The sequence below is a fragment of the Ammospiza nelsoni genome, chromosome 1 (genome assembly GCF_027579445.1).
Source record: "Ammospiza nelsoni isolate bAmmNel1 chromosome 1, bAmmNel1.pri, whole genome shotgun sequence".
NCBI lineage: Eukaryota > Metazoa > Chordata > Aves > Passeriformes > Passerellidae > Ammospiza > Ammospiza nelsoni.
Window position 1 is genome coordinate 35,508,947 of NC_080633.1, and position 13,674 is coordinate 35,522,620.

Here is a 13,674-nt window from a genome sequence, read left to right on the forward strand (position 1 = left end):
TTGTGGTAATGACAAAATCATGGCCTCAGTGTCTAAACTCCATGCATGAGTGACCTTGGAAAATGTTGCAAAGCTCCAAAAGGCAGAAAATAACTTAAGCTTAGAAAGATTTATTTTTGAGACTGCTTAGCCACAGATACACATTTTTCTTTGCAATGAAAATTGAGGTATGCTTCTTTACTCAACAAGAAGAATTCTGATCTGGTAAATTAATTATAGAGATTATGTCCAGCAATAGTGTTTGTCTATGATTCAACCTGCTGTCCTATCTCATGACAGTTTTAACTTATACATATATTTCATGCTTAACACTTTGAGTTTACTGCCTATTTAACTATTATTTTCAATATAGTTTCCGTAGTAATTTTTAGTTTGCTAACATACTAGTAAGATACTTTGCATACAGTTTTTATTTCTTATTTTAAGTCCTGGATAAATTTAGGTGACTATGTTGCCTTTTACTGACATCAAGATCAAGGCTTCAATCCTTCTAGCTTCTAAACAAAGGCAGATTTTCCTGTTTATGCCAACAAAGTATTCAAATAAACAGTGTTGCACGTGTCCATGGACAAATACTAATCAAAGTGCAACAGTTTTCAGATCTCAAGCCTTACTGTTTTGATATAATGTAAAAATTTGATTCAGCTATATTTGGAAAACATGAGCACTTCTAATGCAGAAGATCCTCACTTGCTCATGAGGAATTGTTAGAATTTCACATAGATTTCAGAGGTCACAAAGTTTTTCAGACTTTTTCTGATAGCCCTGGGACACAGACAATAAAAGAAAAGGCAAGAATAATTTTCTATTTACAGGAAGGAACCTGGGAAAAAGTTGGGAAGGTTTCTAGCAGCCAGCAGTCTCTAGGTAGTGGGTTTGATTGCATTTTTACCTGAGAAGCAGATCAACTAATAACAGATTTCTTGCATTGTTCCAATAACAGATTTCTTTTTGTAGTCTGCCATATGTTGGAAGTATTATAGAAAATGGTATTTTGCCATTTTACCATCTCTGAGGTAGTAAACAAAGGAAGATAAGAGTCACAGAATGTGGGTTGGCAGGGCTTCTGGGGTGAGCTGATCTGGCTTCCCACTCAAAGCATGACTGTTGTTGGCTCTAGAGCAGAGCAGCCATGGCTTTACATAACTGAGTCCTGATAAGCTGCAAGGGTAGAGCCTCTGCCACCTTTGTGGGTGACCTGCTCCAGTACTGCACTGTCCTCTTAGAGGACAAACTTCTTACTTAACCTGCTTCTCAGGAGGAGTAGACAATTTGTTTGACTGAAAGAGCATAGTTATTGCTGGTTGCCAGCCTCAGCACGTGTGCGCTTGAATTTTGAAGAGATGTAAAACCACTTTTTTCCTCCTTTTACCCCTGTTGAGATTGGCATGTGCTGAGTCAGTCATGTGTCAATGCCACTTCAATGTTTGTTTGCATTATTCAAGACGAGTGTGTTGGTGGGAAGCAAAGTGGCAAGGCACAGAGCATCAGCTGATGCCATGCTTCAGCTCCTCACCAAGTTTCCCTGCCTCCTGTCCTTCACCAAATAATAGGCACAGTGTCCGAGACTCATTTTTGTAAGAAATTAAGTCTTTGTTTCAGCCAAGCACTTAGGTTCCTAATTAAGCATGTGAGTAATCCTGCAGAAATAGGACAGCTCATATTGTTCAGGCTCAGGACATGGATAAAAAATGCCTGACAGAGATGAGGCTGAGGAGGTAAAACTGAGGAACTCTGCGAAACATTCTGAGACAGAAGGTGGTGTGTTTCCTTGCTGCTTTATAAAAGCCATGATAGGATTTTTTCCTCTCCGCTGGAGCATCACTGAACGCTCATCATAGGTGAGTTAAAGGAGAAAGCTTGAGGTCCTGACACACTGCAGAATGAGAAAAAAAAAAAAGTATGAAGAAATGGGTGATAGCCATTCTTCCCTGGCAGAAAAAGAGTAAGTGCTGATTTTTGCATGTGACCCCTTTGTTTCTTAGGCAGATTGGATTTTGGAATTAGACAGTTCTTCCTAAAACATACTGTAGAATTTCCCTATTTCATCCCCTGAGACAAGGCTCGTGCTCTAACAGGAACAAAAGAGAGAAAGATATATTCTAACCAGCTACTTTACATCTCAAAGAAATGTTCCTCAAGTAATGCAATAATAAATTTAAGTTTTGTTAACGCTGTAACTTCCAATGTGACTATGATACTATGAATGCTGGCAAGCTATCTGAAGTATGAACCTGATAAAGGTGTTCAAGGGTCAAATAGAAGCCACTGCATTTTTCTGTTGTAGTGCTGAATTTTTGCCTAAATTTCATGTGTATTATTACTGTGCATTTCATTTGCATCTGATGCTGAACAAAAAACCACTCCCAGTCTGATGCAGTTCTCTGAGAGCAGTAATAATACATTTTCTTTTTGCATGCAATTGACTTTTTATAAGGTTAATTTTCTCAGGGCTAAAATAATAATGCATCATTATGTTTGAGTGTCATCTTTTCTATGATCACAGTGGGTTTGTCTGTAACCTGCCTGTCAGTTCTAAAAGCTGGAATTGACTGGGTCAGATGTCAATCACTGCTTGCCACTGCATTTAATAAGTGTGGTTTTCTATTATTTCACTTGGTCTTATACATTGAATTGTGTTTTAAGATTTTCAGAGATGGGAAAATGAGGCAGAAAGGCAAGGATTTGAGCAAATAGGTGAGGGATATGTGCCTTCTGAATCTCTGACCATCCCTTGGACTGTGCTGGGGTCTCAGCAATGTCAGCCTCAGTGCGGGTGCCCAGCACTTTGGAAAAAGTGTATAATGAGATCAGGCAGAGCTGCAGGATGTTCAGCACTTCTGAAAATGAGGTCACTTAATGAGGTGTCTGTGCTCATTGGAACTTAGCTGTAGGGCACGTTTTTCTCAAGTCACCTTAGCCATAATACTGCACTGTATTCATAGCCCATTAGCAGGATTTCTCACAGCAATCATCTGAAGCAGAAACAGCAGAGACCTTTCTAAAGGAAAACACAGCTTTTGGTAGGGTCACACTGGCTTTGCTCCTTGATGCCTTAGTCTGGGAGACACTGCCTTCCTTGTTTTCCACTTAACTGAACTTTCACTGTTGTTTTACCTTTTCCACCCTTGCCTTGCTGTGTGTCCTTACTGGGCATCCTTGGCAGCTGTGTGTCTGTCTGTCTGGCCCTTCGCTGTTTTTTGTCTCCCCCTGAGCTTCTCGTTGTCCCTTACCACGGTGGCACTGGTAGTTTTCAGTCCTTTCTCTGCTCCCAATCTCTCTTCTCTCCCTCCATCTAATGGTTCTGTGTCTCCCTCCCATTGTTCCACTGGTTTGTCTTTCTGTCAGTTTAATGACAATCAATTTAAAGCTAATATAGCCAAATCTGAATTTTTTGTCCTTCAGAGGAAACCGTTTCCCATTCCGAGCATTTTCATTCTTGATCATGCTTGGGCCATTTTCTCATCCAGTACATTTAGCATATAATTTGTAATTATTTATTTGTATAGTTATAATCTGTGTTTTCTTCTGATGTATTTCTAAATCAGATATGTTTCTCAGTTCATATTATTGCTCAGATTAATTACCCACCTCTCTCTGAGAACAACAGCAACCTTTTCCACTCTATTCAAAATACAGTTGTTAAGATGATTTGTCTTCCTTGCACTCATCATGAATCCTTGCACTGATTTATCCCACTACATCCTATAAACATCCAGTTTTTTGTGTTGGCTTTCAGGTCTTTCATGTCTGTATCTGCCGTTTCCTGTTAATCATTCCTTCCTTTGTTTTGTGAAATGCTGACTCTTTTCCCCACCATTGCTTTTTGTCAGCCTCAGAGATCCTCTTGGTCATGTTAGAGAGCTCTTTGCTTTTTTTATTTCTCAAAAATGTGGCACATCACAAGATAGGCTTCCTGTGTGTTCTTCAGACCTACTTGTTTTACATCACTCTTATCAAAGCTGTCTTAGAAACTCCACTAGCATAATTTGCTGTGTCAGTCTATGTTTAAAAGATTTGATTATTGAAAAATGGAATTTTTATGGAGTTTGATTTTTCAGTTAAAATTCAAATTAATTAATTGGGGAAATAGATCATTTACTTTAAATGAGAAGCAGTCATATTCTTGTCATATTTTGAATCCTTAGGGCTCCTTCTCTCCACTGGAAATGGGGGGAAGGAAAAAATTGTTATTTTCTTCTTGGATGTGTTCAGTATTTATCATCATTAACTTGCTCAATCAGTGATTATGCTCATTTCAGACATTCAGAAGTTAATTCTAAAATCATGCTATTGGGCTCCAGAATAATCAGAGGTTTAAAAAACCATCTGTGATTTTTGAACAAAATTTTCATGCATTGTTTGACACTTTATTCAGATACACAAGTCGTTTGATCACAAAAGAGCAGAAGTCTTTGAATCTTAGTCACATAATTACAAGAGGTAAGAAAGACCATATTTATCATGGAGTTATCAAAATATTATCAAGTTATCATAAATCTTGTGCAAAAGTAGCAGGAGATCTGACAGTGCTGAATGATGCAGAGTAAATCCAAAGCCTTAGTAAAAATTTAGAGCTGGATCACATCCAGCATTAAAATTGGTAGGCAATATAACAAATTATGAACTGTTTTTCTGTGCCTTTCCCAGGAACCAGGCATGAAGGTTGGATCAGTTAAAGCAGAGGTTATGGTTTTTTACACTTTAATGTGAGCAGGAAGCAGGAGCCCCCAAAGCTTTCACATCCCACTGAGTTTTGTGAGAAACTTGGGTGCAAGCTGAGGATTTCCCCACTTTCCACATCTCCTTGCTTTGAAAAGAGAAGTTAAAGAGAAGAGGGGAAAAGGTGCTGCTTCAATTTACACCTTTTCACTGCAACAGAGTTTCTGTGTTTATCCACCTTTCAGGGCATAATTCTGAGCTTCACTAGCATTGTGAATAAACGTGTCCTGGAAGCTCAGTCTTTTAAAAAAATTCATGGGCACGACATGATCTTTCCAAATACAAGAAGGTCAGCATACAGAAGGCCTTTCTCGAGGGAGGCAATCCAAACCTCTGGGATTTTTACTGGAGTTATGGAGAGACAGTCTGTCTGTGCTGGAATTGATTACTGTCATTGCATGTCAGCTTCTTCTCACAACTCTGCAGTGGAAGGGGGGGAGAGGATCTCATTAAATACATGCAGTGAAGAGTCTGGGGGCCAGGCAGCATGTACCCCTAGCCTCAGGTCTCTCTCCTGCAGCCCTCAGAAGATTTGCAAAATTGATCCAGGGCCATTTGAATAGGGCATAATTGCTCTGAAAGGAATGTTTGCTTGCTCTTCAGTATATCTTGAAATAAGTAATGAGCCCATTCAAAGGTATTGAACTTTTTCTTGGCCTATGCAAAAAACTCCTGGTGTTACTGGTAAACAATCTGTTCTTAGGTTGTTACAGCATGGTGTATGCAAAAGTGGGATTTTATCCTGAGACAGACCTAGTAGGTCTTTCTGGCTAGTCTTCCCTGGTATAGAAATGTAAAAACCAGTACAAAAGGATAATACTTCTAACAGTTAAAGCATTGACCACTTCAGTTAGTTTGTCAATCAACAACCGATTTTCATATAAATGACTTAGACACACTGAAATTCCTCATTTTGCTGTCATGTCTTTACATTTGCATTTTTCTCTGCAGCCCCTGGCTAAAAAGACTCATCTGAATAAAAGTTTGTGTATCTTGCCATCTTCTTATGATTTGTACATTTTTGTGTTTGACAGTGTATCAATTGCAACAAGAGGCACCACGTCCCAAGAGAATCATCTGTCCTCGGGAGGTCAGTTCTTTTGTTCTACCTTGCTATATCTGATGAATTGTCAGCAGCATATGATCACCAAAACATCTCTTGTGCAGTCTGGGGGTGTTATTTGCTTTAACTTTTCTATGCCATTATTTTATATAATCATTTCCCTTAAGGCTGATTAATTAAAGCTGGATAATATTTGCTAATTAGGAATGGCAGCCTCATTCTACCACTAGAAGCACCTTCATTTGACAAGTACTTACCCATCATTGTTTAGTGTGCTTTTCTGTGTAGTACCTAAAGTTTTGAGTTTCCTTGTCAAAATGAGGGTGTATTTTTCTTCCTGCATCTGCATAATAATGTCTGTGTGATATGTTTCAACATGATACGCATAGCTTCAGTTTGTTGAATGCTTCCTGCCAAGTACTATCTTCAGGTTAAAATGCTGAAATGATAGCCAGAGAACTCTGTTCTCTCACAGAGACCTTGAAAATTATAGCATATTTAGAAATCTGCAAGGCTGCAGGTTTAGCTGAGTCATTTTGTCCCCTTGTTTTCTTCTTGTCTATTTATTTCTCCATTTCTACTTGCTTCATTATGTCAGTTCATCACCCTGCGTGGCACAATAGTAACAGAAAACATGTAGGTATATCTGCAGAATGAAAAAAACTGCAATAGCTTTATCTCCTATAAGGTCAGGGACAAATTTTGTGCAAATAGACATGCAATACTAGCAGTAGAAGTACTAAACACGTGAAGTGATTGCACAGGGTGTAAAAGATGATGTGCAGGAAGACAGAAACTGCGGCTCATCAGTGTGATGTTCAGCTGTACTCCTGGGCATCATCCTGAGCTCTGTCCTGCTTCCTACACTGTGTGCCCATGAAAGCAGAGTCCTAGCACCTCTCAGACATTTACACACTGTCTCAGAACACTTCTCTGTGAGGCAGGAGGTTTTGCAGCACGGCACAGTTACTTGCCTGGGTTCATGAAGAAAATTCATTGCAAACCCAGGAATTGAGTACAGTTTACCAGAGCCTTAACTAAAAGAGATCTGCATTTTTCTCTCAAATGCCCTCTACTAGTTGCAGGGCAGGGAGAGGCTCTTGGCCTGGAAGTCTTCAAGTCCTGTCAGTTTGGGATGGTCCCAAGACATGCACACAGGATGCTAAGAAGGACAAGCAAGCCACCAGAGTGGGTGAACCCTTGTGTCATCCTTTCTCCCTGTCACAGACAAGGCCTGGGGAGCAGAAGTGTGTGCTAGCCCTCTGGGACTTCAGTGCACATGTGCTGACAGGTTTTATCAAGACCTTCCTCTCTGAAATCCTCATGCAAACCAAAGGACACTGAGGCCTCTGTGGCTGCTATTCCTTAAAGAGAAGGACAGTAATGTTTTTACTGAATTAATATCACATAACAAATATCAAACTAGTCATGGTATAGTTAAAAATAAAAAGTTTTTAAGGTAAAAAATTAAAGTAAGCAATTAATTTTCTTCCAGCACAGCTTTAGAGGAGTTCCTTTCTTTTCTTGATATAATAGTTTATCTATTTTACCTATTTATATTGAGACTACTTTGAGGAAGGACATGTCTTTAGAAAAGCTGATTAATAAGCACTGAATGCTTAGAAAATCATGTCTACAATATGAACTCATTTTTGTGGAATACAAGTTCATCTGTAAAAGTTTAATCCAAAATATATTATGCTAACTCAAATTTAAGCATTTTCTATTTTGCCTCCATGAGAGAAAATTTGACTCAAGGTAAAATAGTCAAAGTAATGTAGCAATTGTATTCTCGTTCTAGAAACAAGGTTATACACACAAGGGAAGTGAATGTGCAGCTGTGAGCTCCTTACCAGTGTGCTGTATCTAACTTACTTCTTTGAACTCAAGACCGTGTTATGTACAACAGAAATTATCCTCTTTACATAATGTTTAAACACCAAACATATTCAGGTCACCTCCAGAGATTTGCAGAAAGAAGCTAAGGTCTCATTACTTAAATAAACACATAATTGACATAGCAGGACCTAGCAAAATAAGCAAAATATGTCAGTTTTACATAGTCTGGGTTTGGTTCTAACTAATGAACCATTTTCAGTTGCTTGCTTCATAGACTGCAGAGTCCTATTTTGAGTTGTTTGGAATTTTGTCTTAAGTTAGTTAAACAGCTGAAAATACAGAGACTTTGTTTAGGGGTTGGTATATAAAGCAGTATGAATTCCCACAAATATGACCTTTGGTTCTTGTTTCTTGGATTTTGAATCTTTGTGTAGCTCAGTTGTGTGTGTTCTGAGCCTGATTGCCAGAAACACAGATTCTCTGACCCAAGAGCCAAAAATCCACCATGACACTGCTGATGTGCATTATTTTTGCATATAGCTGGGGGGGTGGGGCAGATGGGATGTCCTGATACCTAGAAGATGTCAACATACACAAATATGTGGTTCATATTATCAGTTTATGTTATGAAGTAGAACTACACAGTGGTTTTATAGAGCATCACAGATTATTTTAGAGAGGAAATTCAGGACTCTGTTCCTGTGGCACCTATTACCTTTTTCTTAGCATGCAGTCTGTAAGGAGTGGGTTTTGGGGTTGTTTTTTGATCCTAGTTTGATTTCACTGTCATCTGATGATTTTACAGGCTTGCTTCACTAAAGATGGTGTTTTCTTACTACTGAGTTTGCCAGTTACATAGAAAGATCTCAAAATCTAATTTTGTGTTGTTTGTGAAAATATATTAATTGTAAATATGATAGCTATTTAGTACACAACAACATGATGCTTATCTGGAGAGAAGGTGTCAGCAGGATGTGTGGCTAACAGAGAAGATTTGTCTCTCCATGTGCATATCATAGGAAGTGGACTTTGCTGAGGGTGTTCCCATGTGTCATTTAGTATTCAAACAAATCTAAAAATTGCAAATTATTTTAAATCCTTCATGCTTGTGGGAAGATGTCTTTCATAATTGGCAAATTCTACACTGTTTGCAAGGAAAATGAAGCATCTGCTGCAAACCAAATCTGTAGCAACGCATAAACAAGGGCAGGTTGTTTTTTTTTTTTCTTTCAGCATTTAGCATTTTCATCATTCCTCCATCTTCTCCATTGTCATCTTTCACATTCTCCACATCCATTTGCTCTTCCATTACTTCTCTGTTGCTCCATAGTCACAGAGGTTTCAGCCTCAGATCTCTGCAGTTCTACCATCTAATTTATGCAGATTTCTTGATAAACTATACTGTGGAGACAGAAATCACCTTTCCTGATAGGTACACCACCAGACTGAAAGCTGGGACTGTAAATAAAACATGAACATTTATATCTTTGTGTCTTTGAGCTTTGCTATCATAATTTGCCTTTTCTTCTTTTGGTTGCATAAGTATCTTGTCAGCAAAAGCAATGGGAACCATATTGAATGAGCCATTCAGGCTTCAGGTATCCAACATCTTTTAATTAATCACCACTGGCAGCAGACTAGTGTGAATATCCTACCTTCCCAATATCATTGGATTTCTGCCAATATCCTCATTTGTAACCATATTCCTTCCAGCAGTGTTTTAATGATTTAGCTTTTAAATAGAAAAAGTTCCCTTTAAAAGTGCTGTTCAGGTGGAGGAGTAGCTTTTAAATATTGAGTGCTGTGGTGATAGGCACCAAAGAATCCCATCCATGTTGTGAGGAGGTCATATTGTAAGGTGTCTTTTAGGGTTTATTCTACAGAAATGCTTATGAAAAAATTACATTCTCAGAAAATAACTCAAGCTTTCAACTTCTTTGTTTCATTCAAAAAGAACATGTCAAATGATTCTTAATTTTATGAAATATTTCAGGAGTAGATTATTCAAAGTTAAATTATATTTTTAAGAAATTGAGGGTTCAACAAAGTAAAAGAATTAAGGAAGGATTTGGATTATTTTTGGTTAAACAATAGGCGCATTCAAAATTTTTTTCAAAGAGTGAATGAGACTTACTCATGGCTTCTTGGGTTATTTGTGTAGAAATATTCATACCTGTGAATAGTATTCCCATTTTGTTCCAAGAAGTCCTTAATTGCTGATAGCAATTTTTGAGGCTGGTGAATTTGTCTGCATTAGACCTTCCTCATTCCTAACAGTGCCTTGGCCAAGCCAGTGTCAGCAACACTGAGAAACTCATCTAAATTTCCCTAGTGTAGACAAAGCCTTAGAGCCCTAACTTATATTATTGTGTAGAAAAATGTCAGTTAATTGCCTTCCTTGTCATTCTGAATTCCAAATAGGTTGTGTCAGAAGTGAGAGATCATCGTTTCTGCCTTTACAGCATAAAAATTATGGTTTCTTGACTAAAAACAAATATAATTACAAAAGGGAGACTGTTCTCTGGAAAAAAAAAAACCAACACTTTTTCTTTTTGCTTAAGTCATTAAGAGATTAAAATAATGATGGCATATTAGAGTGTACTGCTGAGAGTCTTTAACCATCCAGAAGGTCAGAAACTGTTCTGACTCTCTGGGGATCCATTACCTAGATTTATCAAAACAAGTGTACAAATAGTGGCATTTCATGGGCCATAACTGTTGAAATGGTCACTAGCAGGTCTCTAAATCTGTTGCCCTCTTGTGCATTACTGACTACAATTATACAGGATTATTGAACTTCTCCAAAACTGACCTGTTGCAAATTTGCTCAGTTCTCCCCAAAGTTTCTTCTGAAGCATGGGATTCAAGCTGAGAACAATGCAATTAGAAGAGAATAATTTAAACAACTGCAATATTAAAAACACGGGTACTTGTACCAGTCCTTTTTCATATGGAACAATACTTTTTACATTAGGAAAAGTTTGTGATTAGGCAAGCTTGAGCAAGGTTGTTAAAATTCAGCCTTACTAAGATATTGAATCGTTTATCTGAGTGGATAATAAGTATTTAATCCTTGCAAGAAGTCTTCCATGAATTCTCTTATTCTACTCACTTATTGACCTTTACAAGCTGAATATTTCCTCTTTGCCTCTGCCCTCATCTTTCTAAAAACAATTTCTATGCTGTGGTAAAGTACTAGAGAGCTGTAATAGGGCATTGAAATTGGCCATAAAATTGGTGGTAAATAATGGGAGTAAATGGGAATTTTCATGGCACTTGTTCAAATCACTCTACTACAAAAAGTCAGACACTGCCACGAGGTGTCTTTTACTGTCAGTCCTCAGAGCTTATCTGAGATAATTCAGAATATTATATTATCTTTCCCTTAGAAAGAAACCTCGGAACACACACAGTGACACACCAAGAGATCCCATTAGCCAGCAATTAAGTGAAAATGAGCAAAATAGTGCTGAAAACTGTTTGTGTTAATGAAAATGTTTGTACATATAAGAGTTAATGGAGCCTATATTTTCAAATTCTTATAATATTGCTGATGCTTTAATTGCGTGTTTATAATCCTCTTTATGATAGCATCAAAGAGGACACAGCAGTAGTCTGTGGGCAAATGAAGCTAAAGTGCAATTCTGAATAGACATTGACAAAAGGAGGAAAGTTCTTCAGCTGAAACTCATAGCAAGGGAGTGGGAAGCCTGGCTGCCCTGGTGGTGGCTGAGAATAGTTGAAGGCCAGGAAGGGTGCTCAGTTTAACTGGTGCAGAGGGCCTGTGGAATGTCAAAATATATTGTATCCAACATCCCTCTAAACGGGCTACCTGCAGGTATTTCTGAATAAATTTCTAAATAAGAATGTTATTTTTCTGTAGTATCTCCATAGTGAATTTTTCCCCACAGAATGCCTGTGGTTTGCAGCTGAAGGGAAAGAAAGAAGGGGGCTGGAATATTGCTTGCCCAAAATTCCCTTGTATTCATCATATCAGAGAAATTTGCTGGTGCTTTTTTCCAAGGCATTTTAGTGACTGACAGGAAATCTCATCTCTCCTAGAGTCCATGAGCAGTCTCTCTCTGCTGCAGTAGTGAGGTGGTGGAGCACTCAGACGAAGCCACATCATTCTCATTTTAACAGTCCATTGACTACTGAACAGGGAAGAAATCTTCCTAATTATTCTGCAGCCATGATAGTAAATATTTCAGTTAAGTACTTACAGCTAAACAGAACTAGAAGAAGTTTATCTGTTTCACTTGACTTTCCTCAGTTTTCATTTACTAATGGCCTAGGTTATGATTTGCAAATTAGACTAGTGCTCATCTTCATCAGAGGAATACAGTGTGAACCAGTCGGTGTGTTCATTGATCACTGCGAAATGGAAAAGTTAAAACCATCTTTTTGGAAGACATGATGGCAAGCTCTGACTTGTATGATGAGCACAAACTGTAGGTAGCTGTCTTTATGGACTGATGAACGTGCTAATTATCCCTCTGGGTTTGCTTGAAATCTTTGCAAAGTTTCACGCTCCCTTCCATCATTCCTTGAAAGTGCTTGATATGTGTGTGTGTGTGTGTGTGTGTGTGTGTTTGTGATTTTTGCTATTCTCATAGATTTTTATTTCCTTTTACATATCCTTTTTACATATCACTCTTTTAAGCTGGTTCTTTTTATTTAGACGTGGTGTTGAATATAAGAAGTTTTCAAGCCAAAATAAATTAAAGCCTCTTTCATATCTCAACCTAGATAAAGTTTATCAATAAGCCTACGTGTAGGTGAAAAAGCTATATGCTTGTACAGGTTTACATACCTGTTCCAATTCAGGCCAGTGTTCCTTGTGCCTGTAGAAGGGGGTCTAGCTGTCTCTGCTCTCTGACTTTGTGTCTGGTATCATTTTTCAAGTTCCAAGATGAGGAACTGTCCTGGTTTAACCCCAGCCAGCAGCCAAGACCCACGCAGCCACTCAGTCACTGCCCCACCAGTGGGACTGGGGAGAGATTCATAATAATAAAAAGTAGAAATCTCATGGGTTCAGATAAAGACAGCTTAATAGGAAAAGCAGAAGCTGCACACACAAACAAAGCAAAACAAGGAATTAATTCATAATTTCCCATGGGCAGGCAGATGTTCAGCCATCCTCAGGAGAGCAGGGCTCCATCAGGTGTAACAGCTACTTGGGAAGACAAACACCATCACCCCAAATGTTCCTCCCTACCTCCTTCTTCTCCCCACTTTATGTACTGAGCATGGTGTCCCATGGTCTGGAATATCCCCTTGGTCAGCTGGGGTCATTTGTCCAGCTGTGTTTCCTCCCAGTTTCCCATGCACCCAACCCCTCCCCAGCATGGCAGAACAAAAGGCAGAAAAGGCCTTGGCTCTGTGTAAACCCTGCTCAGCAGTAAAAAACAATTCTCTGTGTTATCAAATGCATTTTCATCACAAATCCAAAACACAGCCTCATACCAGCCACAGTGAAGAAAATTAATTCCACCCCAGTGAAAACCAGGAACTCAGAGAGAGTACTGAGCAACTGATGAATTTGTATTTCCTAATAGGAATAAATATAGAAACTCTGAACATCTCTGTCTTCCTTCCTGTACTTCCTGTACATGTATGTATATAGCTAAGTACAAGAATGATCAAATCACTCAGTCACACACATCTTTTTGGAACTGTGGACTGGCGTGCCATGTGTCATAGGAATGTTTTAGTGCTTCTCAGTTGTTACAGAAGAATCCAGAGCATTGATGTGGCTTACTGCATTTATCTGCTGTTGCTGGGGGTATTTTTCTTCCAGTTTAAATGACTCAACAGATCATTCTTAGAAAAAAGGAGCATAGTTTAAATCTTGTATTCAAATTTTTCATCCTGCATTCAGGGTAACATTGATATTCCTTTTACATTTAACGATGCCCTTACTGAGTGGATGGAAGCTGCACAACAAAATAGATGATTCCTGCTTTTGCTGTTGAAATTGTTTGAACCTGACCCTGTGTCCCCTGACTGTTTAGCAGCAGCCTTCTTGATTAAGATTTATTTCATTTTAT

At 38.5% G+C, this 13,674-nt stretch overlaps 1 protein-coding gene across 1 annotated transcript in view; it reads left to right on the forward strand.

Annotated features, from left to right (window-relative positions):
- Positions 1-13,674, forward strand: part of CHN2 (chimerin 2) — a 159,106-nt gene that overhangs the window by 68,138 nt on the left and 77,294 nt on the right. Inside the window, exon 3 of the mRNA XM_059487955.1 lies at positions 5,757-5,812. Within this exon, the coding sequence (XP_059343938.1) occupies positions 5,757-5,812 (56 nt within the window). The remainder of the gene's footprint in view (positions 1-5,756; positions 5,813-13,674) is intronic.